We start from the raw sequence: 26,872 nt of genomic DNA, 5'->3' as shown, positions 1-26,872 counted from the left end.
ATAAGTATAGTCATTCTCTCACAGGAAATGAATGGAGTTTTTATTCTTTTAAACTCTATATAGCATTCAGGCTAAAAGGAGAGCTTTATTTTTTTAAGTCATATTCTCTAGAAACAAAAAGGACTAAAAATTATGAAAAGGAAATAAGCAGGTGTGTAGGATAGCCAAACAGGCCCATTAATTTGTTTTAAAAAAAAAAAATTTAAAAAAATTAAAAAAAAAAAAAGTAGTAGAAACACAAAATAGGGATGTGGGTTTGCTGGGTTTCTTTCAAACCACAGTATAAACTCAAGTCCTCCCCAGAATCCACTCCTTACCACAAAGATTGTTTTCCTTCAGCCTACAAGATTATAACAAACATTCAACTTCTACACACTTTTTTCAATATTAAAGGAAACTTCCTTAAATTCCAGAGTATAGATGTATAGTTCCAAACAGTTGGCTGAGAAAACAAGTTATATTTACTTTTAGAAAAGCACCAAACTCTTGGCTGTATTATCTAAAATCATAACAACCTATTTATTTTTGAAAAACAGTATATTTAAATTAGATATATATTTAGTAGTTCAAAGTAGACAGTCAGAATAGCTTAGACAGCCAAGAAAAGTGTCACAAAAACTCTGTATCCTAGCTGTTACCTCAGCTCTCAATATTTGAGTGAGTAAAAAATGCATTGTTACTAAAATATGATGATATGATATGATACAATATGATACAATATAATATAGTGCCACTTTACAAGCAAGGAAATCAAAGTAGCCCTTGACCTTATAGCCTGAAATACCCAGGCAGTGAGGAAAAACAACAAGGAAATTAAAAGATGCCAGACATGTAGGAAAATAAATCTTATTCTGTGTACTCTCTTTCCAAAATGTCTGAATTCCACTGCTGTGCACAGTATCCCTCTCTAGTTAAAGAATTGCTTAACACAAGGATACATGCATTCAGTTTTGCCACTAGGTTTTACTTCAAGAAGCAGACACTGAAGTCTGATGAGGTATGTGACAGATAAAATGCTTAGCATGAAAGAATTACTTTCCCCTCCAACACAGCAATGGTTTAAACCTTCTTTTTTGCAGGAGAAGAGAGACAGACAGGAGCATGAAAATAATCTGGTACTAAAGAAAGCAGAGCTTTGCTGTGCTAGATTTGGAACTGAAATTTTGTGCAAGGCCTATCAGCTGTCCAGTATGATATTTTTACAGTATAAAGGCTTGTCTTGTATAGGGGGAAACAAAGATATTTAGGCATAGATAGATATTTAGACTATGGATAACAGAAGAGAGAGAGAGAGAGAGAGAGGGGAAAATTAATAAAGAGGTCATAACATTGAAGGCAGGAAGGTAGTGTTAATACATCCAGACTGAAAAATGATCCACAGTGGGGAAGGACAATACTACTTATTTAATAAGGAAGCAGAGCGAAATCAGATTTCACAATCTCAATGACCGTAGGCCAAATGAAACTTATGCAGCTTCTGGTGATAAAGTAAGAGAATGGACTAAGATGAGAGAGAGGAAACAAGGAAAACAATTCATAAAGAAAGCATTGATCCCACCTTCTCTGCAAACTGGTTAGATTTTCAGGATAAAATTAATGAAATAAAAACAAAAACTAAATCCAAGAATACTGAAAAAAAAACTTAACACTATAGAAAAGAAGTTGTTAAATAGCACCTGGCTATTCACCTCAACAAAGAAAAGAAAATGAAGGTAAGACTCAGGGAGTCATAGGAAACCAAAATACTTGGAGATTGGACAAAAAAGAAAACAAAGAGCAATATAGGTACAGAGCAGATGAGTCCACTCTTATTGGACAAAGACAACCAATCTTTGAACTGATAACTGATCATCTGATCAGCTATCAATCAATTGATCAATTGATAACTGATCTATTTCCTGACTGCAAATAGGAGGGGAAGAAGACATGAGCAATATTCAGATGGGGAAGAGCATGGCATTTTATCTAGGAATAAGTTTAGCTAGCAAGGAACAAAACTGGTTGCAAAATATCAAAACTTAATTTACTAGTCTAAGCCAAAAGAGATTTCAGGGAGTTCTCTAAAGGCAGAAAAGCCACAATAGGGTGCCTAAAACCCTAAGTATATGCCTTTCATGTGCCAGAGGGAACTGAAATTTACAGACACAAACTCAAAGCACTGTTCATAGTTCTTTCATACTCCCTCTCTTATACATCTTGTCACTCAACAGAGCTACTGGACTGTAATGCGAAGGTTCTACCCTGTGCATTTGACCTCATGACACAATTTGTTCTACATTCACCAGTCTGGATATGTAGTGTATGTAATAGATGTCATTTTATGTCATTATAATGCACTTATGTCTAGCATAAAATCATCACAGAAAATGGTTTCATATTTGATAGCAGAAGAATAAACAGAAGTGAAATCTGGCTTCAGCTCAGTTCACCTCAGACCAAAAGCTCACCAAGCAAAAAGCAGCAATCACGATACTTCCTCTGGCGTACCGCAGACATTCAGGGGGCCAATGATTAGGTCCACAGATTCAGCCACAGCTCTTCCCAGTTGATTTCATGTTTCCTTTCTGAGTAGTTTGGAGATTATTTCTATGGCTACATTCCCATTTCAGTTCTCATCATTGGAAATATTTTTCATTCTCCTAAAATATCAAAATTTGCAAACATGTAAGGGGAAGGACCTTGAAATATGGAACCAACCCTACAATTTGAACAGATAATACCTTGCAAAGCAACAATCACTTTCAACAACCACTTTCACAGCAAGTTTCATCGGACATGAAACTCACATCCAGGAAGCAAACAGAAGATACAAAAATGTAAGTACACACACCAACCTACCCATGTTTTTTTAGCCAACCAAGTAACATTTTGGTTTAGAGAAGCACGTTCCAGTATACTGTTACTGATGTTCTAAATATTGTAACAGTACTTTGCCAGTCACAACACAGCTATTGACTGTCCTTCCCAGCCTCATCCCCAAGGCTACATAATATCCCAATAATTTGTACGCAGGCGTCTATGACAATGGAAGGTCAGTATTTTTTAATTAGAGTAGGAAGAGAATAAAGTCATGAACTCTGATGATGATTAACAGTAACATGAAAATGTTTCAATTCTAAATATCACCAGGTAATAATGGCATCATCACATGGTACATGTGCTGCATCCAATTCCATCCTCTTCACTCTGGCCTCTCTCAATTTTACTACCTAGCAGTTGAGCAATGGTACCTGGGTAACCTCTCCATGCCAGCAATTCAGAGGGAAATGAACAGGACAGAAGTCACACTTCTTCCTCCTCCTACACAGTGCTGATTCTTGACTCCTGCAGTCTGCAGAAAAGCAAGGAATTGCTACTCTACAGTTACTAGGGCAATGGATGCAAAAAGGAGAGTGATTTGAGGCAATGAATGCATGTTTAAGCAGCCAAACTTACACTGCAGTTTTCATTCTGGGACAAAAATCTCCTAAGATTAACTCCTACAACTCCAGAGAAATGAGATGCTTTATTCAGCTTTTGCTATCAACTGTAACAGAGGCATCCTCACCTCACAGGCCCTTCCTTCCTCCTCAAATCACTATTGCCCTCCTTCCTAAAAATGAAAATGCTATCATAGTTTTTACTGATACCAAATATTAATTGCTTCATCCATGGGCACAAGGAGGTGAGGAGTTTTGCTTTTTCAACATACTAAATTTTCTGCAATATCTCAGGATCCTTCTTTGCCCTGATCTCTTGACAAAAAATACGTTATTATTCTCACATTGGAAGCCAAGTAGCTGTAAAACCTGTTAAAAGCAGCCTAGCAGAAATCATCTCTAGGAAAAAAAAATTTAAAAAAGCATCAAAATTAAGAGGCAAGAAATCAGATTTGACCTTCAAAAGTTCTAATCAGTCATTAAAAAGGTTGTATCGCTTCCTTTAAAAATAAGTAATTACTTAAACAAATGCAACACTGATGCCTGAGCTAAATAAGGCACCCCTACCAACAAAGAAACCTGTCCATATGGTAAAGTTCAACTGGCTCCATTTAACATTGATAAAATATTTTCTTGGAACAGTATCTAAAATATTACAATAAAACGTGTGAAGCCGCAAAAAAGGGAATTGAAAAATGAGTTTTCTAGGGCATCAAAAGTGGGACACAATGCATGATTAATTTTTTTTCAGATCTTTAACTTTTCAAAAATATGTTTAATTAAAAGAAACATATTTGCATTACTCATGCAGTTTAATATTGCTCAGGTCACCAAATGCTTTGTGATTTGTAATAATTAACAGTTTTAACTTACACTGAAAATTAAATTAGATGACTTGGAAAAAAAATCAAGAATCTTTACCTCTCATTTTGTAAGCAAACATTATTTACTGTATCCACCTTTAGGTACCAATTTATATTCCTCTTACTACCTATACCAGTGGGATGTAATACAAAGGTTTGGGTCCAGGGTCTTGTTTGGCTGCCTTTTGTTGTAAATAAAAAATTTCACTTTCTGCAAATTGCCAGATACTATGATAAAAATACCTCTTTCAGGAAGGCAAAATGGCAAAGAATTCCTTTCTATTTGCTCTGCTTTACTGCAATTAAGTTATATCCAGGACAAGCAGATAAACTGTATAATCTTCCCAAATTATTTCTCAAAGAGATGGGAAAAAAATTGAAAGCATGATTATCAGAGAAACATCTCCATTACAGACCATTCGAGGGCTCTAACTCCCAGTTATGCTGCTGGCATGTATGGGTTGCTGAGAAACTACCTTCTTCCTTTCCTGTGTTGTTTCCCTAGTTAAGAACACACTGACTTCACAAAGCGAGTGCTAACTGACCTGAAAAGCTCATTTCTTGTGTAGGGAACTCAAAGTCCAACTTGCTCATTGGGGCCTGAATTTCACCCTTCAGCTGCAGTGCTGAGATTGAGTGGTTGCTGCTGACAGAGCAGACAGCCCCTTTTCCTTCCTCTGTCCAGTTTTTTTATTTTTTATTTGAAATTTTTATTTTTATTTTTTTAATAGTTTTAATATTATTTTTAATACTTTCTGTATTGGTTTTCTGACTTTCCAGGCTACCAATGCAGGCAGGAGATGAGGAGTACTCAGAGTATCTGCACAGGGCTCCAAGCAAGGCACACATTCCCAAAGTGCAGAAAAATCCAGAAGTGTTTCTCAGGACAGCCACAGCTTCCCGATCTGAACAACAGGACCCCCATAGGTGAGGACAGGCCCAGCAATTCCACAGCTTTCAAAATCCCATTTCATGGCAATTACCTGAGAAGCCACAGCTCTCTGAGGTACAGCAAGGAAAGGAGCTTTGGTCTCCAGACCCTGTGAAGGCTCCTTTGAAAACTCATTCCAGCAGCATCCTAAGGACCCAGTGCGCTTGCTTCTGACACATAACACAACAGAGACATTTAATATGAATACAAGAGACAACTATGGGACAGTGCAATTGCACCAGATCACAAATGGGAGCAGGTCATTTAAAACGTGTTACTTCAGCAAACAGCACTAAGACAGCCACCCTGGCACAGGGAGCAAAATAAAACTGAGAAATTTGCAGGGACGAAGCAAGCAGATGAACAATGAGAGACAAAATTAGGGCCATGAATTTAAAGGCAAGAGACAATAGTACAAAACCTTTCTGACCCACAGCAAGTCAAGCACAGTGATATAAGAAACAGAATAAAAGGACATAAAAAGGATTTTATCGTCAAAGAGAGAGGTGGGAACACAGTAAGAGAAAGAAAAAACATTTTTAGCATGCAGACAGGCACTTCTCCCTAAAGACATTCATCTTTCAAAAAAGCTACGTGTGGTATTCCTAGGATCATAGCAGTATGTTTTGCTTGAGGGAAAGAGACTAGCAAGAATGGCTTGTAAAAGACCCAAAATACAGGAAAACCTGTGCAATTTCAATCAGAAGATGGACTATTTTGGAAGGAAAAAATTGCATTTACTTTGTATTTTGAGACACTAAGCATGTAAGGCAAGGACTTTCATACATTCCACAAATTATATAGACCTGGATTTTCTGTAGGCCTTTAGGAAAATACTGTTTCTACAGGAAAATTATATTAGTTTTCCAAAAAACAGTGTTCAATACAAACCCTGTCTTAGGATTTGTGAGCACTGTTTCAAAAGAAGGAGAGTGTTTAGGGAAAGGATGCTTGGTATTTTAATCTAACAAATACCTTCATCATTTAATTCTGGATTTAAGTAAGATTGAAAGGTAAATCCTGATATTTTGACTAAATTCAAGTATAGATAATTAGTCAACTTTGTGCAGAAAACTAGGCTAAGGAATCAGCTATTTCCTGTTACTTCTGAACAATGATCAGTACTTGACTCTCAGTGCTAAGCAAAGGTGATTTTATACATACAGCTGTTTTTCAAGTTGTTTCAGCAACTTCAGGCAAAATTCCCTGAATTTCCAGAGGTTTCTGGGTTCAAAACCTACAGACAACACTCCATTCTCTACTTGCAGAAGGTTTATCTTTTATGTATAAAACAAAAATAAAATTTCAGATTTATTTTTAAAAATACAGACATTATTGTTCTTGGAGAACTCACTTTAGCCACATTTGTTATCTACAATAATTGCATACTGCTACAGACTCAAGTTAACAGCCATCTCCTCCAAGACACTTCTGTTTCTCCCACTACTTCAATTACTGAAAATAATTCCAATTCTTTACATAATTGCTTCCATTAAGACCTCAGTCCTATCACCGAGTCCTTGTCTTACTTGGCCATAGAACTGAATTTCTATGGGAAATGAAAGAGACTACTCTCCATTCCCTTCCTTTTGGGAGGTGTAGCATTACAGTTTGCATCCATATGGCTAATCTGTACTCCCTCAAAACAAAGTGGGTTTCTTCCTTATTAAAAATGGTCACTAGTCCATGATATCCATCACAAGGTATTCTCAGAAAAAAGAAAAAAAAAAGCAATTGCCTCTGCTGAAAATTGCACCAGGAATGAATATGGAATCAAGGGGCAGTGCTGAAACACAGTCCTTAGCCCTTCTAAGTTTCCTAAGAGAGACAGTCTTAAGGCCCAAACTAGTTATTTCTTCCCTCACCCATCCATATTCCAGTTAGTGCACAAGAAGAAATACTATTGCATCATATGGACTGCCAAACAACTGGCTGGTGGAGTTATAATCAAGGTCTTTTTAAAAAGACTGCACACTCAATTTTTTCTGAGAGTGATATCATATTTGTAATGGTACAGTGCAAAAGTAAGGAAGTTTAGGGTAACAGCTTCTTTATTCATCACAGTTACTGTAAGTATTAGAATTATTTTCAGACTATCACATTAAAGATGCAGTAAAGATGTGTGACTCCTTCCCACTCCTTCAAAAAAGATGGGAGGGGAGGGAGGGAGAAAGAAACTGAACTAGTACAGCTTGTGAAAATAACACATCTAATACTGAAAAAAATCACAAAGGCAAGAGCTACACCCCTAAAATAACCTTTTCAGTTTAATACAGATACTCTTCCTCATTTCCAAATTTAAGCAGGTATCCCTCCTACCGATTTTATGACAAATGCTGTCATGTTGAGCAGTCTTTGGCTCTTTAGAAATGTACATGCTCAACATCTTCTAAAAATAGTTCTTGGTTGTTCTTGCTGCAAGAATTATTTGTTTCAGACCGTAATTTCTCCTTCCCATTAACCAAGGCTCAGTTCTGTTTTGGATGAATTTTAATGTGTGAGCAAACCTCCTGACTTATACAGCATGATGTAATTGTGCTGACACAATTCACTTGCCAAGCTAAAATACGCAATGAATAAGAATGAATAAGCAAGTATGTTCAAAAGGCTGGTCATATCATCAAGTCATCCATTAAAGCTGTCTAGCACTTCTCTTAAAAGTGTTGAAATTGCTTAGAAATCTACCAAAAACTGCTGGACTAAATTTATGCCCCCAAAAGGTGTTGGTCATAGCCTGAATTTTCCTGAAGACTTCAAGAAGATGGTGAAGGCTGCAGTGATTGGGCATTTCCTTGTCCTTGCTGTTTTGGACTGTTATCAGTTAATGTTATGTGGTTAGAGATCCTACATTTTCAACCACTAAAAGAGAGGAATAGATTTCGATGAAGAGCAAAGAAGAACTTTCCTCCTGGAAAGGCCATCTCAAAAACTCAAGGAGAAAGCAATACTGGTTCTACCAAAAGGACATGAACTGAGAATATGAGGCAGTAGATACTGGAACAGGGAAAGAAGTGAGAGCTGGTGTGTAGGCAGAGAGACAGATTGTACAGGAATCTGAAGGAGGACAGATACTGCTTTACACTGCTGAGTAATCCTGGAGTCATTTGTCCGCAAAGGTACCTTTCTCAGCTGTACAATCAATTTAGGCATATGGACAAATTATGACAAGTCTAAGAACAAGGAAGATTGAGGGGTGATTTTTATGTGCTTGGAATTTCTGGACTGAAGAACCAAACTCATCAACCTGTTGCAGATTCCTACTCCTCTTCTAGGGTATTTAGGTGAAAGATAATATCTCACGTTTCCCAGCAAGCTCTCAGCTTACAAGCTGAAGAGGACAGGAAATGAAAAAAAAATGTAATCTAAGAAAATAAACAAAACCATTTACCTGAAGAAGAAATACTTACTTCCTCAAAACAAAAGGTAAAGTTTAAAGACTGCCTTCCCTCTTTGAACAGGAAGAGCTGCTTTATTATATAACACGTATCACTGAAGCAGAAATTTAAGACTTAAAAGAGTCTTAGAGCTACTTATATGGACATTGAAATCATATCAGATAGACATTGCTGTGAATTAGTAACAAATGATTTACTAATTAGCATTTCATCTCTTCTATATATATTCAGAATTGGCCACATGGGAAAAAAAATTGATTTGGACTATGGGAGAAAAATTATGGGGTTTTATGTATGGATTGGCAGTCTGAACTAGAATAGCATAAACTTCATTAGTACACAAACCAACGCTTTTTCCTCCTTAAGTACCACCTTTAAGTTCAGGCCCTTCAGACGGCAAAAATTTGTAACAGAATGTAATAGTATATTAACCCTGTGTTAAGATCTATTTTTTCCCCCTTTTAAATCTTCATTTTTACTTATTATAAAGGAGTAAATTTAGCTGATCACATTATCTCATATTTTTACACCTAATGTTTACTGTAAGAATATATGAAAGACACAAAGAAACAAAGTATTTTTCTTGCCTATCTTCCTCTGTAAATCCTTTTGGCAGACTCACCTGCTGCAGATCTCTGGGGGTATCTAGTTCTTTCCATTCATCACAGAGGAAAGGTAGAGAGCTAGCATAGGCTGGACATTGAACTTTCAGATTGCAAAGACTCTGTAACATAACTTGAGGTTACTTCCTTTCAGTTCTATACTACACAAGAGTTTCTAACACCTTCCTAAAGCAAAAAACATACTGAAAGTCACTCAGCTCTTAAATCCTCCTAACGTCAACTAGTACAACTCTGCACTGTTGACTTGGATACCACTGCAGAACATACACACACACAAAAACTTGATAGACTGCATTTTCTCATTTAAAGAAAATAATAGGAGAATTACTGAAGTGATTGTATTTTGTGATAATGAACCAAAGTTTGGGTTTAGTGTTTCTTCATTTATACATATTCAAACTTTTAAACATAGGTTGAAAGAATGAAGGTTTAAGTTTACATGGGAACAGACTTCGGTAGTTCATGAAATTCAATACTTCATAAGAATCTTTGTTATGAATTAATTTCTAAAAGGTAGTAAGTCAAGCCTGTAATGCCTTAGAGTTAACCCTTCCATATTCCCTTCTCTATTGCTATTAATCTTTAATTCAGTACACCTCAAAAAAGATTCATCTAGACGCTTGGGGAACAGAAGCTGGAGACAGTATTCAGCGACACTCAAATCAAACTGACTATCACGTGGAGTGGTTAATGCCAAGCCAAAGTCTTTTCATGAGAACTTGAAAAAAAACCAAAAACAAAGTAGGACTTCTAGTTTTACTAGTTTTTTTCATCTTCTCTCCAGTTATTTTCTTTGAAACAATGCAAACTAGCAACTGTCTGCCAAGTTTAATTGGACTACCTTCAATTTTACAAGCCTCTGCATTTAAGCAAAAAGCAATACAGAAAAAAAGAGTAATTCTTGTCATAATTGTTCATTAGCTTGCCAGAGAATTACAGCAGCTACATCACCTTTCTGGGCATCACCATATGCTGATATGCAATAAAAGATAAAATATGACATACCTGGGATAAATTTTAAAAATATATATGTATCAATGCAATCAGAACTCATTGGGAAGACTGATAATCAAGAGCCTTGAACTGTTGCAGACTTATGTTTCCTAGACATTAATCTTTTTTTCTCCTTCCCTCACGTACAACAATATATTTGCTTTTAGAAAACAAGGAACTCCTCAGAGCACCATTATTAGCTGTACTTTCATCATACAATAGGAGCATGCTCCACTGTATAAGTAAATATCATCTCAAAGAAAACACCTCACACAAACGTACTGAGTCTGACTTCTGCTTTACGATTTGTTCCAAGCATGCAGGCCCGTTTGCTGCTACCTCTACAAGGATTATGCTGCAATCAAAGCCAGATATCACTTTCCACCCCTAACCTGCCAGTAAACTTCTTCACATCCAAAAAATCAAATGTGGACAAGAATGCTACAGAGAGCAAATCTATCACATGAATATCTCATGTTTGGCTTAGTTCATATTTGGCTTAATTTTTATTTATGTCAAGAAACAGAATGTGTTTCTGTTCTGGACTTAATTTCCCATTTTATAGGAAATGGCTCATTCTGCCACCTTCTCCACTGCTTTTTAGTAACCCCAGAAGCAGCATCCTGAAGACCAAGCAAGAAGACACATACCGATCTGTTCCTGAGGCTATTACAGATGCTACTGGAAGCACATTCACATTTCCATACATAGTGTGATGGTTTTTCTTAAATAACCTGACAAATCCATATGGTATCTGATCCTCTTGATACCACTGTCACTAGAATGAAACATGCACCTGGAAAATACTTGACTTCACCAGCACCACCACCTGCAGGAAGCTTTTCTTAGTAGTTGTGTTTCTTACCCACCTCTCTCATCAGAATAGTGGTGTCTACAGCAAGGGCAGATATCCCAGGCCTACAAAAGGCAGGAAGGAAATGAACCTGTACCATTACAGTTAGACCTGGCCTTAAGTGTCTTTTCCAACTAAATGTTCTGTGATTACACCATCTCTGCCATGTCAACTGTGAGTGTTCTGAGCGGAGTAGAAGCATGCTGAAAGCACTCTAGGTTCCTGTTTACCCACTGGTTTCCCAACTCCCAGACTGATGGCAGTATCTGAAGTTTTGCAAATATCTCCACAGAAGTCAAAGTTTTGGTGACATGGTTTTGTTCAAGCCACAGAAAATGCAGGAAAGATTACAACACAAGTAGATTTTTCCTGGTTTGAAGAATATCCAAGAAAATTTGCTTTGTTTTCTCCCCTCTCCAAATAGAGTGTCAGAAAATTTCTTTTCTTTTAAAAACAGACCTCCAAAATTGGAGAGTCATGGCAAGAGATTCTAAGGATCCACCAAATGAAACTGTCAAATTACTCTGGTAATAAAAACATTTTATACCATTTGCTTCATCCGTGTTCATTTGTAAGTTTTTAGGGTTGGAGAAACAGCACAGAGCATGTGTTAATATTTGCCTAAAAATTAAAACAAACAACCTAGGTTAGAATTACCTATTAGAACTTTCCCCACTTTATGTGAGAACTTTCTTAGTTTTTTTTTTAAATCCATTCAAACAAAAATGTGTGATGCCCCTTTGATTACTATGGTCACATGAAAAGCCACAACCATGACAAATCTGTGAGGTGAAAGGAAAAACATGCAACATTTTAGACTTAGGCTCAGATACAGAATCCCATTATGAACTTCTTTAGTTTTTAAGAATTCTCCACGGAATCGGGTAAATATGTTCATTTATTTCAAATGGAAAACATACACCAAGTTTGGCACTAGGACATTAAAGGATATAGGAAATTCAAATCTCAATACATTATCTCTTTCTGCTCGAGATACTCTTACTTCATTGAAGTCTGAACTCTGAAATTCAGAGAAAGCTCAAAAGGGACACTGAATAAATGAATCTTTCTGGTGCTGATGGTGCTAAGGGAGGGACATAGCAATACTCCCTTGTGCAAGTTCTGTTCTATTCTTTCCTATATAATTCTATAAATAGCCTGACTCTTAGAAAGAAAAACTGTCTTTATATATCAACTCAATCAAAACAATACAGAACAAAACAAAAAAAAATATTTTCTAGTCATTTTGTACAAAGAACTGTTCCATCTTTTAAAAATTCTAATGATTTTAATAAGAATTAAAACCTGATGGAGGAGTCTCCTGAAGAAGCCCACAGGTTCACTGATACAAAAGTTTCATTTTCAACTGTCTCTGGATTATCCTAGCTAAAAATTACTACAGCAGGATTTTTACTGGAAGGAGAAAATGTATCTTTTCATCTAATTTTCAGGAAAAACAGTTACCCCAGAAAGTAAGATTTATTGCAAGTAATTTATTCTGTATAATTCATTCTGTAGAAGCATGACATATAGTTCAACATAAAGTTAATTTTGCATGATTCCAGTCTTGATTGTTCAAGGAAGTCCGAGAATTTCTATCACCCTAAAATAGCATGGCTTCTTGGTAAGTATCAAGTTCTGACTAATCTTTTTACAGAAACAATTACCTTGCAATTTCCACCAATACACAGTAATGGAAATAAGGAAAAACTACAGTTACTTTTCATTGCATTGTTATTCAACCCAACATACATCTTACCCAGGGAATATTTTCATTCTATATTTTTTGGCACAATCAACTCTTTGAAAGATTCATCAGATAAATATGAGATATAGTTGTCCTCTTTCTCTCAAAACACACCCTCTCCTAATCTTCTACTATACACAATCAAAGCAGGATCTACTCTGACACAGGATAACCACCAGTTGAATCTCTACCTAAATATATGCAAAATTTATGCCAGCAGACTCGAATTCTGGCGACAACCTGTCAAACTCAGCAATGTGGCAGTCAGCAAGGACAAATATTGAAATTCAACAGTAACCAGAATGAAGAAAGACAAGCAATACTGAAACGAGTGGCATGTCTGTTGCCAGTTGCATGGCAGATATAGAACACTATGTATGAGTTGTCCCAAGTCTGCAAACATGGCTTGCCTACATCCTCTTCCTTGGTTTTTCCCTCCTATGATAGGAGTCCTGCCACTGAAACCACAAGTGCTCACACCAATGGAGTCTGACTCCAACTTCTGACTCAGGTGCAGCAGACCTGCAGAGCACAAGGGGCCAGACAACATCCCTGAGCCTCTCAGGGCAGAGAATCTCCAACACACCAAACGGGGAAAAAACTGACAAACAGATTGATGGCACAGCTGTCACTTTGAATCAGCAGGCAATGAATAAGATCTGAAGTCTGAGTTAAGAGACACGTGCACCTAAGGTTAGGGGACAGCATCATTCTATATTCTAAGGGGCTGAAAGAAGAAGGGACAGAACTGTGACTGCCAAAGACAGCACCAAAGACAGGATGAACTTTGCTACCAGGTAATTATACTCTGCAGAAGCACCAGCACCTGGCATCATTAACACAGCAAGAGGCAGAGCTCAGACAGACAGTGCATAAGCAACTGATCCAGCCAAGTAACTGCCAGAGATTGAATGAAGAGCAGCTAAATATTTAGGAAATAAAAAACCCTAAGTACTGGGAAGAAAAATGGTGAATTTCCACAGACAGCTAGTGAAAGATACATCCTGTACAGCTAAGTCTCTAGGACATCCCTCTTTAGTTTATGATTTTGCAGTGCAAAGTACAATGGCATCTTAACCACAATGCAGACTACAGCAGGATACTTAAAAAGGAATAATAAGGTAGAATTATTATTCAGGGACACTTTTCAAGATGATCTCTCTGACAAGATATCAAAAAGAGGAAAGTAATGACATTAAAAAGACACACACTCATTTTCCTATAAATGCACTTAAAAGGGTTTAGAAAAAATGAGGAGTCTTTCCTAAAAAATATTTAGAATACCACACCATCCCCTAGAAAATAGTGAAGAGGGAAAGTTTAACAATAGTAAGAGTTCAAAAGATATTTAAATGGTTATTTAACCAGTTGTAAATCATTCATCAAAGAAGACAGGGAAGCCCTTTATTGGTTAAGGCCAAAAGCACCAAAACCAGCTAAAAGAATGTTTCCTTCCCTTTCCAGAGGGAGTATTTGAAGCTTAACGTAAAAGAGAAGAACTGGGTTTTTCAAAACTTTTGGAGGATGCAGAAACACATATAATCTTCATTCTCATTTTTCCATACATGCCTGCTAGCAGTACCAGCCATTACTCAGAGCACTCTTTTGTGAGAAAAGCTAACGTGTTTTTTTTGTTTTGGTTTTGTTTTTTAATCCAGACTATCTATTTAGGTAGATAGATCCTAAACACACTTGGAAGCAAAATCAAAAATCAGCTTTGGGTAGACCAGAGGACAACTCATGTCTCTACAGACTAGAGCTCCCCAACAGCTGCTCCTCTCCTACAGGATATTCCTTCATTCCACTCAAGGGAGATGGTGCAGGTGGAGTTTTCCTCCTTCTAGACATCCCCAGTCAAGAATAAGAAACTAAATAACAGCAAGCTATTCCCTCCTCTCTTTCAGCACTCCCACATGAGGAGTCCCAGGGTCTCTATAAACACCCACACACGCCGTAGCTTCTCAAAAACAGCATCTCTGGAGCCCTCTGAGCACAGTCAGCCCTAGAAGCTGAGCTCTGCTACCAGCTGCTTCTAAACTGCTGCACAGCCACTGCTGGAAAGCTAGTCAGGCTGAACCATATTATCAGGAAGTAAAAGAAACAATAATCCAAAAGTCATCCACTTTTATTTTTATTTATATTTATTGTCCAGTACAGTGCTTGCAGGTGAGTATCTCATAGCATACTGCTTCAGTCTTCTGTGTGACCTGCAAAGGCATTCTGTCAGCACAAATCAAACAGGTGGTAGGACAACAACCCCTTGCCCAAGCATGTCGGATTTCATTCATGAAAATGAAAATCATCCAAAGGGTAGAATGTGCTCTCACTGATCCCCACACCCACTTTCAACTACATCCCTATCCCTGTTCAACTATCTTCCCTCTCTTTTCATTGTGACTGGATCAAAATGCCATCAAGAAATGAGAAAGTTAAAAGACCTTTTCTTTATGATTTTCAATGTTTGCACCTGGTATTCAAAGTACATGCAACACTGTCATCAGAATTACAGTCAGAAAAACAGATGTTGATTGTGAGAAGGAAAGGCAGTGCTTCATAAGCCATTTTTTGATCATAAAGTACAAAAGAAATTAGTTTCTCTGATCAACTGATCAGTTTTGACCATGAAGCCAAAAGCAGGAAACTGCATCATTGATTTTATTGTGTGAATTTATAAACCTTTTAGTGCTATATAAAATAACTGCTCCATCTGCTCTAAAGACTTGGAACTTGTGTTTCTATCTATTGTAAATAAAGCACCTTAGAAATCCATCTGATGCACAATAGCATAGGAAACGGAGGTGATGAGAATAGTACCTAGTGTTCCTATCAGCCAACACTGCAAAATTTAGTTTGAGACTTTATCTGTAATTACAGTTACTTGTTCTCATCTCAGTGAGTAACTGCAAACACAACACAGTCTGAGAACAGCAAAGTTAGGTTTTGTCTCTTTTCCCATTCCAAAGAATTGGAAAAAAAATTAAGCAGTTATAAACTAAAAATGCACAAAATGTTTCCCTTACACATTCAAAAGCTTGCAGGAAGTGATGCTTAACACAATTAGATTTAGCCTTTGACAAGTGTCTTCTGGAGGTGTCACTGGGTTCTGCACAATGGTCAGAAACCAGTAGTCTGGTGCCAGGAACTCTCAGTCTCCTAAATCCATAATTTGTCATTTGGCTCCAGTTTCTCTTTTGCTTAGGTTCATCAATTCTCTCTCTGCATTTTTTTATTAGCAGAAGTGAACAGGAAAAAAACCTTAAAATTAAAGGAAATTCAACACAATCCTTGGTTGTATGCTCCCACTTCTGTAGTCCACTGGGCTGTCTGTACCGTTAGCTAAAGCTATAGAAGCAGCGTACAAGGTGGGGAAGTGCTTTGTTCTGGTATTGCAAGTCAGGCAGTGAGGGTTGGGCACTGTCCATCTTAGCTGCAGCCAACTCCTGTTTGCCATATCACACCTCAGATGCACCACAGCCTTACAGCAAAACAGGCCATATTTTTGCAATTGCCCCCTAGGCCAGCATCGTACTTCAGTGGACTTATTTTTGCCACCACATGTGGTTTCTCAGACATAATATTTTCTTTTCTTTCTAACGGTAAATTTAATAGGTTTCCCTACAGACTAATTTTTATCCAGTACTGATTTCCCCTGAAGGGCTAGAATTTTACCTAATACACTGACATACAATCAGCATAACCACTGCAAGTAGAACTCTGCCAACACCACTTGAAAGCATACTGTGCAAAATCATAATGTGGTGAAAAAAAGAACACCTTTACAACTCCAATCACATTCTCCAGATAGCCACATTTATAGCACAATGTGCGAATAAGGGCATAGATTTACCAGGCAGTTTTAAGAAAACACATTAACAGAAAAAGCTTAAAGTGGAGTGGTGGCTTTTATTTATAATGGCGATTTTCTTCTGTGAAGAGTTCTAATGTGTTTTTCAGTTGATTTTTGCAAACCCTCGTGGATTACTCAGTCCAGTACTAAAGCAGAAACGAACACTTCCTTACATAATTATATTTCTCTTTTGCTAATAATATCTAAAATTCAACACACTGCAAATATTTGAAATGCATCAATCCTATCTGAAAAACCAATTTATTTTATCAAGCCCAAAATGTCTAAAGAAAGTGTTAGTCACTTTTTCTACAGAATTTCATGCACTGCAAGAAACAGATTGTACTTATCATATTATCAAAAACTTACTGTCAGTTTACAAATATATTAGGCAGGAGTATTTCTCATGTAAAGAAACATTTTGAGTTCAAATCTCAAGAGTTAAAAGGGAACTCTAACACATTACAACACAGCTCTCTCTCCTTTCAGAAGTCTGAAGACCAAATACCAGGTATTGTCCAGTGTCTTCCTTACTTGCTTAATCAACTTTCCTACCACCTTTTATACATATAGACTTGTGCCACTGCATACATACAGTATGACAACTTACAGAAAAACATACAAGCCTGATTAATTTTTTCTCATAACAACAAAGTCTAAAAGTATAGCTAGCCATTAACAATTAGATTATGAGAGGAGACTTGCATGAGAAATGCTTCATCCTGAGACCTCTGTAGAATGACCTAAAACACAGCATATGGAAGTATCCTCCAACTGCCTTCCTCCTATGAAGCCTTTTACTGCTTCTTTTTCCATAATTTTTCAGATATTCCAGCTTGTCCAGCCCCCTAGGCCACCTGAATCTTAGTTCTCACTACCTGTTCCTTCTTTCCTTGCACAGCTACCAGTCACAACAGCTCCCTTACGTTACTTCAACAGAATCTCACCTTCCAATTGTCAGCTTTCACTAGACTCTATTCTCCTCAAAATTCTCTGCTTTAACCTGTTAGTCCCTCCAATATTTAGCCCTAGTGTACCCATCAGATCTAGGTTTCAGCCATATGCTCACCTTTGTTGATGGCAGTAGCCTTAGCTCAACCTTTCTCAAAACATAACTCTCCACCTTAGTGTGGACAGTAAACCCCTGAAAGGCAAGAACCTGACCAAATGCAAGGATTGCCCCTGGCTGAGCAGGAAGCAGCATGGCACTGTCTCCTTCACTCCAGCTGCCACCCTCCAGCAGTACCTTGATTTTCAGGCGGTTAAACTTCCATTAGGCTTTAAAACACTTGGCATAACAAGGCTATAACGAGGAGTTCATAGTCCTTTCAAAGCTACCACTGCTGTGTGAATCCTAAATAATGGCAGTTCGAATGAGGTAGTTTATGGAACATATGTCCTGGTGCTGCTCAAGTAGTCTCTATCACAGAAGGTGAAGCGAGAAGCTAATGTTTGAGTTCAGGTTTATAACCCCCATCACAGGTAGGCAATAGGAGCACATTTAGAAGTGACCTCCGTTTATAAGATGGTCCATCTTTGAGACCATGTAGAGAAAATGCCTGGCAGGTAGTGAGATAAAACCTTTATGCCCATGTGAATAAGCATGTATGTATATATACCTATTTATGTTATGGCAACTCCACACTTTTCTTCATGCTGTTTGCATCTTCATGTGCACTGGAATCAATCAGCTTCAGTACCAGCAGTTCTTAGTTTTTATCTCCCAGCATTTTCTAAAAGGCTCTTGGTGACTTACATAAATAAAAGCAGCTTTTTACAGGAACAGATTTATAACTTTAATAAGACTGCCCTCCTTCCTGCATTAAAGTCTACAGTACATGACAAATCACGCTAAGCAAGCTGGTATCAAATCTGAAGCCAAATGCATTTTTGAGCCAAATCTTAATTCTCTGAAGAGCTTCAAGCATATTTTGAAGATGTTAAATTATTGATAAGGAAAATCAATTCTTTTTCCAGCTCAAACAATGTCAAACAGTCACAGTATATGCAATAGCCAAGGCAGATTTTCTGTTGTTTTTTTTTACTTTATGACCCTTTCAAATTAAATTACCTACTTTTTTCCTCTTTAGAATCCAGGTAAAAAGTCACTACTGACAGCTTAACAACTTCTGTTTGCTTCAGATAAGAATAAAAGATTTGTCTGAAAACAGACTGTCAGAAACAGACAAGAAAACCAGCATACTCCTAAGTTTATTTATTAAACTCTTATTGTTCCACCATTATCATTAAACCTGGACACTTCAGCAAATAAACTGCAATATGTTCTGATCTGATCATTAACAGCTTCCTCAAAGGGTCTGAAATAATAAAACATGTTCCATCCAGGAAGGCAACAAAACAGCAAACAATCCTGGAAGAAAAGTTGGCAGACAGCAACAATAGCTCTTTGCAAACCTTTCCAAATTAAAAAAATTAGTAGTATCTACATATATACTTAGTTATTTCAGTCCCAGTGATTTTACTCAGCATCTATCTCCTAGCTTTTCCAGAGGAAATTTTGAGCACAACAGTGGATATGGTGATGGAAGCATTTTTTAAAGTACCACAACCATTATAGTACAAGATACAAAATGTTACCAATCTTTCCTGTTCTGAAGTAGAACAGCAGCAGTGAGTAAGCAATTATTTACCAAGGATCAACAACCACTCTCATTCCCTATCCCAGGAACATCCTAACAATCCGTTTTAGGACCTAATGATATCATAAATAGAGATTTTTATATTGAAGATATCCAGTTTAGTAAAAAATAGGCAAGTATCTGACAGAGGGAAAACTGACTCTCCAGGTTAGTTAGTTACTATGCTTCTCCCACTGGATCCCTCAGATTATACCCCATTGTACTGCTATACACAGAACAACAGCCTTAACAGAGAAAAATTAATAGCTGTGTGCACACAAACAAAAATATCTTTTGTCCCCTAAATATCCCACCAGTTAAGCCACCCTCCAAGATGCCTCTGCCAAAAGCAAAAAACTGGTTCCTAGTTCTTAGATGAGTGTCCCCAGAACAGCAGATTATTTTCTGTAAATTATGTGAGCCAGCAACGCTACAGTGCCCAAAATGTTCCCAAATGACACCATTTAGCAAAAAGAGTGCGGCTGCAATTAACTACTAAACAAGCAAATGCATATTTTTGATGACTAAAGCATCTCTAAGAAAATCCCTTCTAAGTTCTAATACGAAACACGCGATAGTGATAAACGCCTGTTTTTCAATCAGCCACAATTCAAATGTGCGATGGCAAATATCCAGACAGGAAAACTATCTGAAAAACATACAAAATAGGCCCTCAAAATAGTGTGGAATGAATTCCTTTGTTTTAAGTAACTCTCTCTAAGCTTTGAATTTCACTACACTGTTGCTGCTCTAATTAAATGAGAAATCTGCTGTGGCAGGAAGCTCACCTAAGTGCTCTAGAGCGAGCTCACACGTCTAGGCAAAACACAGCCACTTGCGGAGGGTAAATAACAGATGTTGTTTTTCCTTCTGCTCCTTACTTAACTACTACTGCACCTGCCGCCTCTCTACCCGTGGAGCCCCACAGCTCCCGGCAGGGTTCGGGAGCAATGGGCAGCGCGGCTGGTGTCCCGCAGCCCCTCCCCGTACACCGGCGCCCGTGCCCGGCCAGGCTCCCGGCCCGTGGCAGAGGCGCCGCCGCCCATCGCCCCCCAGGGCCGCGCCCTCACAGCGCCCGGGGCCGGGGCCCTCCCCGCGCGGGGCCGGCGAGCGCGCGGGGCCGCCCCGCCCGAGCACGGCTCCGGAGCGCAGTGCGCAGGCGCGGGGCCGCCTCTTCGCCGCGCGCACCGGCGGAAGCCGCACCGAGCGCGGCCGCCCGCGCCCCCTCTTCGCCGGCAGCGCCCGAGCCCCGCGTGTCCCTGCTCCCGCATTCCCCCGTATTCCCCCCACCCCGCGCGGAAAGGATGGCGGGCGTGGGCGTGGCCCTGCTGGCGGGGCTGCTGGCGAGGCTGGCGCTGGTGTTGTACGGGCTGCACCAGGACCGCGCCATGCGGGTGCGCTACACCGACGTCGACTACCGGGTGTTCACGGATGCGGCGCGGCTGGTGACCGAGGGGCGCTCGCCCTACCGGCGGGCCACGTATCGCTACACGCCGCTCCTGGCCTGGCTCTTGACACCCAACGTGTTCCTCGCCGAGGCCTTCGGGAAGCTGCTCTTCGTGGCCGGGGACCTGGCGGTTGCCGTCGTGGCCTACCGGGCCCTGCGGCTCCGGGGGACCCCCGCCGGCCGCGCCTGTGGCTGCTGCGCCGCCGCCTGGCTCCTCAACCCCCTGCCCATGGCCGTGTCCAGCCGGGGCAACGCGGAGGCGCTGGTGGCGCTGCTGGTGCTCGCCACCCTGTACTGGGTGGAGGCGGGCAGCGTGGGCAAGGCCGCCGTGTGCTACGGGCTGGCCGTGCACATGAAAATCTATCCCCTGAGCTACGCGCTGCCCATAGCGCTCCGCCTGAGCAGCGGGCCGGGCCGCGGGCAAGGGGCGCTGCGTGCGCGCGGTGACCAGACGGCGAAGGTCGCGTTTATGGCGCGCCTCTGGCACCTCTTTGGAAAGGTGCCGAACCGCGACGTGCTACTCTTTGGAACAGCTGCCGGATCGGTGCTGGCTGCCTTGACTGTGGCATTTTATCGCCTCTATGGCTGGGAGTTTTTGGAGCATGCCTACCTCTATCACCTGACTAGGAGGGATATCCGTCATAACTTCTCTCCGTATTTCTACATGTTGTACTTGACAGCAGAGAGCAAATGGAGTTTTGCCCTTGGGCTCGCAGCTTTCCTGCCCCAGCTGCTTTTGCTCCTGGTGGTATCCATAGCGTTCTACAGAGACCTCGCCTTCAGCTGTTTCTTACACACCGCTATTTTTGTGACTTTTAACAAAGTATGCACATCCCAGTACTTTGTCTGGTATCTCTGCCTTTTGCCCCTCGTAATGCCAAGCATTAAGATGTCCTGGCGGCGGGGCGTGCTGCTTCTCTTTCTGTGGTTCATCGGACAAGGCCTATGGCTTACTCCTGCATACTTTTTGGAGTTCAAAGGATATAACACTTTCTTATTTATATGGTTGGCAGGCTTGCTTTTCCTTTTAATTAATAGCCTCATAATTGTTCAGATTATTTCACATTATCAAAAAGAAGCACAAGTGGCAAAAATACTGAAACAACAGTAATAAATATTTAATAAGTAAAAATTACTACCAATAAATAACAATATTTAATATTGTTATAATTTAATTTACCTAAATCCAGAAACAGCCCTACTGTTCCTGACAAGGCATCAGGTATCACCAGTACTTCATTTAAAGAAAGTGTAAGCAAGTTGTACTTAAAGCACATTGTGTGTAAGTGTTGCTGTTTCAGGGCCATGAGAGTGCTGATTTGCCTCAGTTACCCTGAGCAGCCCCAGTCGTGCCCCGAGCAGTGTCTCCCCTGTGGGTCTTGAAACTTGGTTGCAGCCCTTCAGCACTGCTTCCCACTCTGTCCTCCTCCTGGCTGGAATCTCTGGAAGTACCCTGGCCCAGTTCATCACTTAACCGTGTTTGGGGCTCTGATGAATGGGCTCTACCCATCTGCACTGACTTGTCTTCACCTGCCATCTCCAGAGACAGTGTGACTGTGGCCTGCTCCTTGACCCCACCCTCAGTTCCTGCTCATACTCCCTCATGGAGTAGCCCTGGCATCTTTTTTCTCATTCTCAGTGTTAGTCTGCTTGTTGAGGGCCTTGGCTTTTATCTACAATAACAGAAAATTATAAAGGTGGAGTTTGATTATAAAATTGGAGTTTGACAGTTTTGTACATTCCAGTATGTAAGTGGAGTGTTTGGCAAGGTAATTGTTCAACATTTACAGTGGGGTTTATTTTTCCTTTTGTTTCCACAATAGCATTTTAGCTATGCACTGTTAGTGACTTTCACATCATTAACTCTTTGAGATTTTTAATTTATTTTAGAATCCAGATATACCACTCTTTAACTTACTATGTCATATTCTGCTCTCTTCAAATTTTTGAATAGATTTATTCCCCTGACATGGAGGAAGATTGTTCCATATATCTGTCTGGGATCACAGAGATGTATAAAGCTTAAATATTTGTTTCTTCTTGACAGGTTCTAGAAAAGAGGCCACTGCCTTAAATTTCAGTTAATATATGGTTAATGTGGGTGTTAATAGTAGGAAATACAAAGTCAAAATACAGTTAGAATGGCACCTGTGTCCCAAAAGCATTAGAGTTTATACCGAAACAGTAATTGGAAATGACGCTTCTCAGTATTTCTATTTCTCTGCTATTAAAAAGAAATGAAAAAAAATGAAAGGAGTTGAGGAAATTGGGCTGTTGCTAGACGAAAAGGGAAGTTTTGAAATAGGAAGCTCTACAACTTGTCAAAACACATTTATTCCCATAGGAGACTCAGGAAGATTTGGAATTGAGTTCCAGGTGATAGTGGGAGGAGAGCAGAGCCATTTTGGAATCAATACTCTCAAGAACATCCAATAAGAGGTCTGATGTACACAGCTTTTGACAGAGGTGGAAAATGACAATGTATTTTAGTAAAATCTAGTTTCAGTAGGCATATGCCAAATAAAATAATTTCCATATTTGCCTCACCTTTTAGCTACATCCCATGTGAAAGTGAAAACCGTAGTGTGTAACCTAGAGCAGGGCTTCAAGGCAAAATAGCTTCAGCCACTGGGTAGAATTCCCGATGATGTCACTGGGAAAGGGTATGGCCAAGTGGATTTGCCATGCTGCCTCTGAACCCTGGTGTCTCCTGAGGCAGCCCTCTTCCTCAGCTGCCTCACATACAGGATGTCCTTTCCTGCTTGCACTGCTCCCTCATGAGGTGGAATTACAGGTTTTTCATCTGTGAACTTTTCCCATTGCTTCTCAGCCCCGTTGAGGTGGTTACATGAAAGGAAAGGAAACCCTGGAGTCCCCACAGCTCAGAACCAAAGAGCATGTTACCAGGAGGTGTGACCATGTCCTTATACCACTCTGGCCAAATTTAGACATTCTGATGTGTTAGAAGGACAATTTCTCTGTGATTTCTGTGGTCAGAGTATTGGGGGGTGTTTCTGCTCCCCCACTGGGAAGTTTTTCTCTGCCATCTGCCTTCTCACTTGCCTTCAAGCTGTGAAAATCCTGACAGCCTCTTTGCAAATCCAGAAATTGAATAAGGCAATGGATATTCTTTTGGCTGTCTTGGTTTTTTGGGGCAGACATGGCACTAATTTCCTTCTTTTTCTGGGATGAGGAGAGTTTTATAGCACCAGCTTGTCTACATCTTCCACTAGAAGTGTATCAGTCAAAAAACTGGCAGCAAAAGCCACTTGCACACAGTTTTATATTAATCAGCAAGACATTTTGTGTGTGCAGTGTGTGTGAAGCAAAATCATCCCATGTGGTTTTATTTCCAAGGCAGAGTTGGACATACCCAGCTTCAGCAGAATACTAAAGAGGGTCTTCTGCGTAATACTTCTGCTCACCCTGACCTGATGTCCAGGCAATGGCTCATTTTCCTGTGCAGCTGATCCTCCATTATCTGCTACACATTTTTCTGTTGCAAAAAGCTTGTTTTCTTTGCCCAGAGCAATGTTCTGTACCAGTTTAACAGACCTATTTATGCTGTTTGCAGACGTTCCCACACCTCTATTTTTCCCTTCCTGTTGGCAAAGAAAGCAAATGCAAGCTGAAAGGCATTTCTAACCTCAAAACCTTCTACAAAAAACAGCATTTTTAAGTTACTGTATTCATGACAGAATTGTAATTTTTTTTAGGTAAGAAGTAATTTCCTTATGAAAAATACATTCCTAACTTGTTAATAGCTAAATCATTTTGAAAAGGCAAATTTTACAGCAATTCTGCATCATTTTTCAGAATACAAATTCTGAAGCAGCAACAGGAACTGAAGGGTACCTTCCCTTCACAGGTCAGTACCAGTCCTGCAGTGATGATTTGAGAAAGCCATGCATAGGAAAGTTATAAAAAGGCTAGTCATCATTTTAATAATCCAGGATGAGCCCCTCTTTTTACAGTTGTTTTCTAAATCACCCAAATGCGTTTGCAATTCAGAAATCAAGTGACTCATAAAATCTGAATAAGAGAAATAAACTGAAAGAGACAAACAAAAATATGTTTGAGAGTTTAGATCTTGCTTTTAAAAAAATTATTCCATATTTAAATGGCATTGAGTAACTTCGTTCATTTAAAAAAAAGGTTAAAATAATTTAATGGAGTACCAAATAAGTTATAGTTCTTGAACAAGTTATAGTGAATAGTTATAATGTCCTTAAAATGTACCAAATTCATTTCCTGTGTAACATTTATTGCTTTTGATGCTGTTCACATTATTTTGCTTAATAACTTTGAGTCCATTTATCCTCTGGCAATTAGGAGCTGAAGTGTCTGAATGTTAGTGTTCCTTCCTTACCATGGGTTGCAAAACTGTAATGCTGAATACTTTGCTTTTAAGAGGTTGAAATGCCCATTGAAATATATCTCACATGCACAAATTTTTCACACTGCACTGAAACCAGCCCTTAAGCTGGTTTAAGAAAGAACAAGAGGTGAAAGGGAAAAGAAGAATCAAGAAAAGTAACATTTCTGCCTTAATTTTTACACTGTAGCCTATTGTCCAAAGACTCGTGATTGGATTCTCAAATGACTTCAAGCAAAGCTCAGCATTTAACGATGATTTGCTTTAAAGTTTATAAATGCAATTATTGAAAAAGCAGGGTAAGCAAAAATATAATAATAAATATTTCATTCAGTTTTATTATGAGAATGCTGAATTACTATCTGTGACACAATGTACTTTTTCCTTATTAAGGAACTTCTTTGTGTGTGTGTCACTTGCATTGTATTGACTCCTGTAATAGTAAAGAAATCAAGTAGGTGTGCTAAACTGAGCTCATCAGTTATGAGTTATGATGGTTTCCTTTTCAAAGAAACCATGAGATTTCTACATTTAACAGCAAGGGGAAGCTCCAACATTTTTTGTAATGTTGTATAAAGTAAATGTTAAAAGAGAGTACGTTATGAGCAAATGGTTTGCTTTTTTTATCTTAAGAAGAATGAGTCATCTACTTCAAAAGGGCTGCAGAAATACATAGCGAACACAGGGAACCTCAAAATATATGAGGTATTCCTCATATATTTGCCGAAGACAGCTGCAGAATGTATGTCCTAGTGATAGCAGCTTTATGGAATAAGATTACCCTGAATTTAGGACAAACCCTTTACTCAGACTGAAATCAAACACCTCAAGCAATTTTCCTGCTTTAAAGCGTATTTATGTGCACTATACTTACAAGCCCAAACATTTACCTGCACATACGGAATCAAAAAGAAAATCCCAGTCAATACACCTTTGAATAACATTTTCAGAGCTACCCTCTGTAAAACAGGTTCCTTAGATATTTCTTATGTTTAGCACTAAGAATCTCTAGTGGCTCTGAAAATGAATTACATAAATTTTGTTGCATAAGGAAAATAAGATCATATGCTGTAGGGATCTTGTGGTGTAATAGACATAATAAAGAACCAGCTAATTATGGATTTCAAGGTGCACATTCCACTGGTAGATGCTCTTTATTATAAAAATCTGCACTAGTCACATATGTGTAGGATCATTGTTTCAGTCTTTATGCATGATGAATGAGGTCAGAGAGCTACATTTTGTACTAGTGAAAGTATGAGAAATGAAAAGAAATGAGAAATAAAAATGTCTATTTATGCAGTACCATTGTTTTGAGGCTTTTTTCAGATTATATTTCTTTTATGACATTAATAAATCGATACAATAAGTTCATGCAACTGTTACATGCATTTTTAACAGCTGGAATGTCTCTTTTTCTTTAGTATGGTGAAGAAGACGAAAACCTGTCATTTTTCAATGGTGTAAGTTTATAGTACTTTGAGCAGAATTCCTCATGAGCCCTTTCTGGTACATGCTGAGAAGGGTAGGGTCGCTGCAGAAGAGGTTCCTTATTGGGCTGCAGTCTTACTTCATGTGTAGATAAAGCTTTAGCTGCAGTCTCATATTAGTCTTAGAGCTTAACTTTCAGATGTTAATGATCTCTTCAGATAAAACATTTCATAGCTTGCACATAAGGAAATTACACATAAGAGATCCTCCCTACTTTTCATGGAAATTGGTGGGGAAGCCAGCTAGAAC

General features: G+C 39.0%; 2 protein-coding genes across 10 annotated transcripts in view; one reads left to right on the top strand and one right to left on the bottom strand.

Moving 5' to 3' along the window:
* Positions 1–20,381, bottom strand: part of RGS7 (regulator of G protein signaling 7) — a 258,091-nt gene extending 237,710 nt beyond the window's left edge. For 2 of the 9 annotated variants that reach the window (XM_086877668.1, XM_086877679.1), the window contains exons 1-2: positions 20,099–20,378; positions 2,448–2,639 (exon numbers count right to left, since the gene is read on the bottom strand). The gene's annotated coding sequence lies outside the window, so the exon portion shown is untranslated. Of the gene's footprint in view, positions 1–2,447; positions 2,640–3,230; positions 3,332–5,265; positions 5,924–20,098 lie in introns of those variants that run through there. The other 7 variants (XM_086877669.1, XM_086877685.1, XM_086877680.1 and 4 more) reach the window with 6 other exon arrangements.
* An 81-nt stretch (positions 20,382–20,462) lies between these two features.
* PIGM (phosphatidylinositol glycan anchor biosynthesis class M) lies at positions 20,463–26,506 on the top strand. Its single transcript, XM_023923828.2, has one exon. It carries the CDS (start codon positions 20,615–20,617, stop codon positions 21,866–21,868), a length of 1,254 nt encoding a protein of 417 aa, XP_023779596.2. The 5' UTR covers positions 20,463–20,614; the 3' UTR covers positions 21,869–26,506.
* The last annotated feature ends 366 nt before the right edge of the window (positions 26,507–26,872 follow it).

The sequence above is a fragment of the Cyanistes caeruleus genome, chromosome 2, assembly GCF_971803275.1.
Source record: "Cyanistes caeruleus chromosome 2, bCyaCae1.hap1.1, whole genome shotgun sequence".
In the NCBI taxonomy this organism is placed as follows: domain Eukaryota; kingdom Metazoa; phylum Chordata; class Aves; order Passeriformes; family Paridae; genus Cyanistes; species Cyanistes caeruleus.
This window is presented reverse-complemented; position numbering and strand designations above follow the sequence as displayed.